General features: G+C 49.0%; 1 protein-coding gene across 1 annotated transcript in view; it reads left to right on the top strand.

Annotated features, from left to right (window-relative positions):
• Window positions 1-2,330: 2,330 nt before the first annotated feature.
• The window catches only part of UBR4 (ubiquitin protein ligase E3 component n-recognin 4), a gene marked incomplete at its 5' end in the record, with an annotated part of 72,044 nt that continues 69,485 nt past the window's right edge, over window positions 2,331-4,889 (top strand). Inside the window, 6 exons of the mRNA XM_010137285.1 lie at window positions 2,331-2,428; window positions 3,066-3,169; window positions 3,476-3,605; window positions 3,709-3,848; window positions 4,170-4,272; window positions 4,753-4,872. Of these exons, the coding sequence (XP_010135587.1) occupies window positions 2,331-2,428; window positions 3,066-3,169; window positions 3,476-3,605; window positions 3,709-3,848; window positions 4,170-4,272; window positions 4,753-4,872 (695 nt within the window). The remainder of the gene's footprint in view (window positions 2,429-3,065; window positions 3,170-3,475; window positions 3,606-3,708; window positions 3,849-4,169; window positions 4,273-4,752; window positions 4,873-4,889) is intronic.

Below are 4,889 nucleotides of genomic sequence, written 5' to 3'. Positions count from 1 at the left end.
AATTAATAAACTTCTTTTCTCAACGACTCTTTTATTTCATTTTTAAGTTTAAGCCTTATCAAGCTACTGGCATTCCCCTGTAGTGGGAATAGTCATGAACTGATAGATTTTGGCCTCTTACTTGACATAAACTGTGGAAATGCTGGCTCGGAAAGACGCAGCTGAAGGGGACCACCGGTCTGTGGCGGTGAAACGAGGCTGGTTTTCAGCAGGGGGAGAGCTGTGCACCTGCTGCGGTGCCTTGTCAGGGAGGAGGCTGCTTTTGTGCTGCTGCCTTACATAAAGGGTCTATTCTGGGCCTGGTTAGGATCTGGAAGCAGAACTGAGAAAGGAGGTGGTGGCTGCTGCTGACGTGTTATATCTGGTACTGACACGGAGGCTTCTCGCTTAGGGTGAGTAATGAGCTTCCCGGGGAAGCAAACATTGTTTGAGCAATAAATGACAATACAGTAGCCGAAAGTTGTTATTTAATCTCACTGTACGAGGAAGATAACACTCTAGCCCATCACTGATTAAACTGTGATCTTTTATTTCTGTTTATTTGCAAGGACGTGACAGGTAGTTGACAGTCACCTTCCACTCCTCACTGCCATAACAGGTCTGTGACTAGTTTCAATGAAACTCAAGCCTTTTCTTTCGCAGTCTGGATGAATTTCCCTGTTTTGTTCTGGTTTCTTCCACCTCATGAGAATCGTGTCTTGCACAGCTTGACTTAGGCGGCAGAACGATGGCTGAGGAGCTGCCATGTTCTCCTGTACTCTGTTATTTTTCTCTTCAAATACTCTGCATTCACCTCCTGCTGCTAATGTATGGTTGGGCATAGAGCAGAAAGTGAGCAGAATTAGTGTCTGAGCGAAGAGAGCAGGAACTTCTTGGAGTGTTCCATCTCTGGGCTCGTTACTGTCACTTCTGGCAGAAGACAGCGAGGTGAAGCCTGGCAGGGAGACGTTGAAGCTCAGTCGTGTTACGCTGCAGAGTATCTTCAAGTGAAGCTTCTCCCTTCGTAATGGCTCCCTGGCTGTTTGAGCTTTCCGGGTAGCTGAGGAAATAACTTCTCAGAAGTAGGTAATCAAAGCTACCGAGCTGTCGAGCGTTTCCGTTCATTTTTCCAGAAGAAATGATGCGTTCTACCGTTTCCTCGTTTTCAGCCCCATCTCCCGTTCTGTCTGGAAATGATGAGTTGGGATAGAAAAAAGGAAGGTGACTGGGCATGCACTGGGCGCTGTTCAGGTCAGCAGGGGACAGATTGTCCTCTTCCTCCTGCCACCCTGCCGGAGCTGGCCGAAGGGGGTATGTGGGTTGGTTTTGCTGTGCTCCGCAGCAGCGCTGGTCATTGCCCAGCTTGGGGAACCATTGTTCTTTCGCATCACTGAACGAAAACGTGAAGGAAATTAAATTAATAGACGCATGTCTGCGTCCCTGAGTTTTGTCACGGGAAAACTGCAGGGCAGGAGTGGCGGTGGAGGCAGAGCTCTGTTTCTGTTCTCGGGGTGTTCCTGTGCGAATGGGCTGTGGTGTGATGCTTCACTGCGGCAGGCTTCAGCGTGTTGTTGCTGAGCATAAATAGTTGTTCTCCGTGGCTGAGAAACCTCGGGGACTTGACTTTCCGTGTGCTCGTGCAGAGTTTCCTGCCCGGTTTTGGCGTTTGGTTGGAGGTGATGTTAAATATTCCCTCGCTCTGAGCTTTGCGTTGCTTCGAGGGGAGGTGCAGAGTGACGAGATCTCCGAAACGGCAAATCTCTACCCATGGGGCTGGCTGCAGTGGACGCGTTTTTCTCCTCTGAGTGTTTCCTGCCAGAACTCTTTGCTCCCCAGCTTGCTGCAGACTCTGTGGTGTGTTTGTTGTTATTATGCCATTGCCCGTTCCGATCCTTCTGTTCTGCAGAATGGCATAAAGTGCGGCTGACTCAGAGCGGTGACAGCAGGGGAATGCCTTGCTCCAGCCCTGGCAAACCCTGCCTGGCCTCAGCAGAACACCCAGTCCCGGCTGTATGGGCAGCCAAGTTTGGAATAACTTAAAGATTAATGAACCTGTGACTGTGAGAGCGAGTGTTAGAGCTGAGCTCTTGGTGGTGTAAAGGAGAAACGTGCACTGGTGGAATTATTTCCTTCCATTTCCCGTGAGGGTAGCGGTGGTGATGTGTGATCCATCTGCTGCGGGAGGACGCGGGAGATGGGACACAAGGGAGAGGGTTCTGTTCACAAAACTGTGATTCGGAAGGAGCGTGTGGTTGTCACGATCTCGTCTGACATCCGTTAATAGGTGTAACATATCCGAGCGTTGCACAGTGCCGTGTACAACTGACGTCTCTCCCGTTCTCCTCTTGCAGTGAATCCGAAATCCTGCACCATGACAAACAGTACGAGCCGTTTTACTCGTCCTTCGTTGCGCTCTCTACACATTACATCACTACCGTGTGTGGTCTGAGTAAGTGCTGCCCCTCCTCTGCTTCTCTTGCTCCGTGTGACAGCTAGGACATAGTGACAGTACACTCGATCCCTCATCCTTCCCGTATTTGTCTCCGTTGGAATCAGATGTTAAGGCAGAGCGTGCCAGGCCAGTGCTGCCAGCTCGTGCACTGGCAGAATGTCGGTGCAGATGGCCCAGGAAACTCGTCGATTGGAGTGTTTGCCACCAAGTACTGGGGGGTGGTGACACTTTGGTTGTTTATTCATCGGCCTGGCTTCATTTAGAGAAAATAATTCTTGATCAGATGAAGCGTTTAAATCCGTTTTCAGGATTTTGAGATTACTCTTTAGCAGTTTTGTCACTGTGTTGGAAATAATGATCAGAACACTGGGACTCCGAATTTTTATATTGTTTTGGTTGGCAGAATTGGGCAATTTCAGAAAAAAGTGGTTTTGGTCAACTCGTTTTGTGTTCTTCAGTGCTTCTGCCCCTGTTAAATAATTCTGCTGAGGAAGCATTGTGTCTGTCGAAAGGACCGTGTGTGATTGTGGTGTGTCTGTGTTGTGGAGCAGCCTGTTTCATGGAAAGCATTAAGAACATCTTACGCTGAGTTATTTTAAACCCTGTACTGAGTACAAACATCTGCTTTTTGCAGTACCAAGGAACCAGTTGCAGTCAGTGGCAGCTGCTTGTAAAGTCCTGATTGAATTCTCGCTGCTGCGTCTCGAGAACCCCGATGAAGCGTGTGCTGTTTCGCAGGTGAGCACAGATTTTGACTGTGTGGGCAAGCGGAAACGGACTTTGGCCTCTTAATTCCAAAATATTTGCTCTAATGTTACATAAAATTACTGAAGTTCTTAAATATCTAGTGCTCAGGTGGGAACTGATACCTCCTGGATCTTTTCTCTGCACTCTTGTCAGGATTTCAGCTTGTGGACAAGCCCTGAAGCCTTGCTTAAGCCTTCCTAGCTGGAGCTGCAGTACTCTCAGTGCAGCTGCTTAGAATAAACGGTATCAGGGAATAACTGGAGACAAGAATTGTCTTCAGTGTCTTTTTCTCTGCAGAAACACCTCATTCTCCTGATAAAGGGGCTGTGCACGGGCTGCAGCCGCCTGGACCGAACGGAGATTATCACCTTCACTGCGATGATGAAATCAGCCAAGCTGCCTCAGACTGTCAAAACCCTCTCTGACGGTAGGAGGTTTATACATGGTTATATCGCTGTGGCGCTTGAGTTGGGCATAGACAGAGCGATGGGTTTGGTGTGTGGAGTGATGGTCTGCTGTTTCCCCTGCAGTAGAGGACCAGAAGGAGCTGGCCTCCCCGGTGAGCCCGGAGCTAAAGCAGAAAGAAGTGCAGATGAACTTCCTCAATCAGTTGACATCCGTCTTTAACCCTAGAGTGTCATCATCACCTTCTGTCACACCAGAGACACAGGTAAACAAACGGCCTGAGAAGAGAAGCTTTAGCGCTGATACTTTGGTGCAGGACAGTATAAGCGGTAGTTTTTGAACGCACTTATCAAAGGAAATAATTTCTTAAGGATTTAAATCCTACCTGCATGTTGCTGCATGGCAAACAATGAAATACTGTTTGCGGAGTGTTGGCAACAGTCGTTTTGTCACCTCATGGAGGCTCCTGTGAGTGATTTCATAGCCCTCTGCGTGCTGCTGCTGCACCTCGCTCCTGCATAGAGACTGACGCGATACCGTGTGCTTTGATGCTCCCATAAGTTATTTAGTATGTCCTTGCTTTTAGGTGGAAGGAGAGAGCGAAGATCAAGCTTCCACAGACCAAACGTCTGCGGCCAAGACGAAAAGCATATTCGTCGCTCAGAATGTGGCCAGCCTGCAAGAGCTCGGTGAGAATCGGGGAAAAAAAGCTGCATTGTTACACTGTACAGCTCGGAGCGGGAAGAAACATCCTGACCTGCAGAATTCTCTCGGTGTTTCGGAGGGAGGTTGTGGCTGTGATGTATTGTTCTTCACTGCGGGGGAGCTGAGCTCAGTCTCTTTGCATGCAGTAGGTCTGTTTTGGGGGGAAAAATCGGTGCGCGATATAGAGTAGCCTGGGGGCTGGATTACTGAGCGGGTGTGAATCAGAGCTGGTGTGCCACGTTACAGGCACCCGGAGCTCTGTGACACTCGTTACGAGCACCAGCTGAGAACTTCACCATCGGGTTTATGTGTTGTAAACTAGTCTTTATCCTGTTGCCTCATCGATGATGTTATTTTCTCACGGCGAGGAATAATTAAGGCAGTTACTGATGCCCGTTAGATCTGTTCTGCTTAGAAGCTCTCCCCTGGATCGGTAAAAATAACACTGTGGGTTTGTTTGGTAGGTGGCTCTGAAAAGCTGCTGAGAGTGTGCCTGAACCTCCCATACTTTTTGCGATACATAAATCGGTTTCAGGATGCAGTGTCAGCCAACTCATTTTTTATTATGCCGGCCACAGTGGCAGGCGCCACCCCCCCTCCC

This window comes from Buceros rhinoceros, unplaced genomic scaffold (assembly GCF_000710305.1).
Source record: "Buceros rhinoceros silvestris isolate BGI_N320 unplaced genomic scaffold, ASM71030v1 scaffold12860, whole genome shotgun sequence".
NCBI classification, from domain to species: Eukaryota; Metazoa; Chordata; class Aves; order Bucerotiformes; family Bucerotidae; genus Buceros; species Buceros rhinoceros.
Note: the sequence above shows the minus strand (reverse complement) of the source record. Positions and strands in the feature narration are given on the sequence as shown.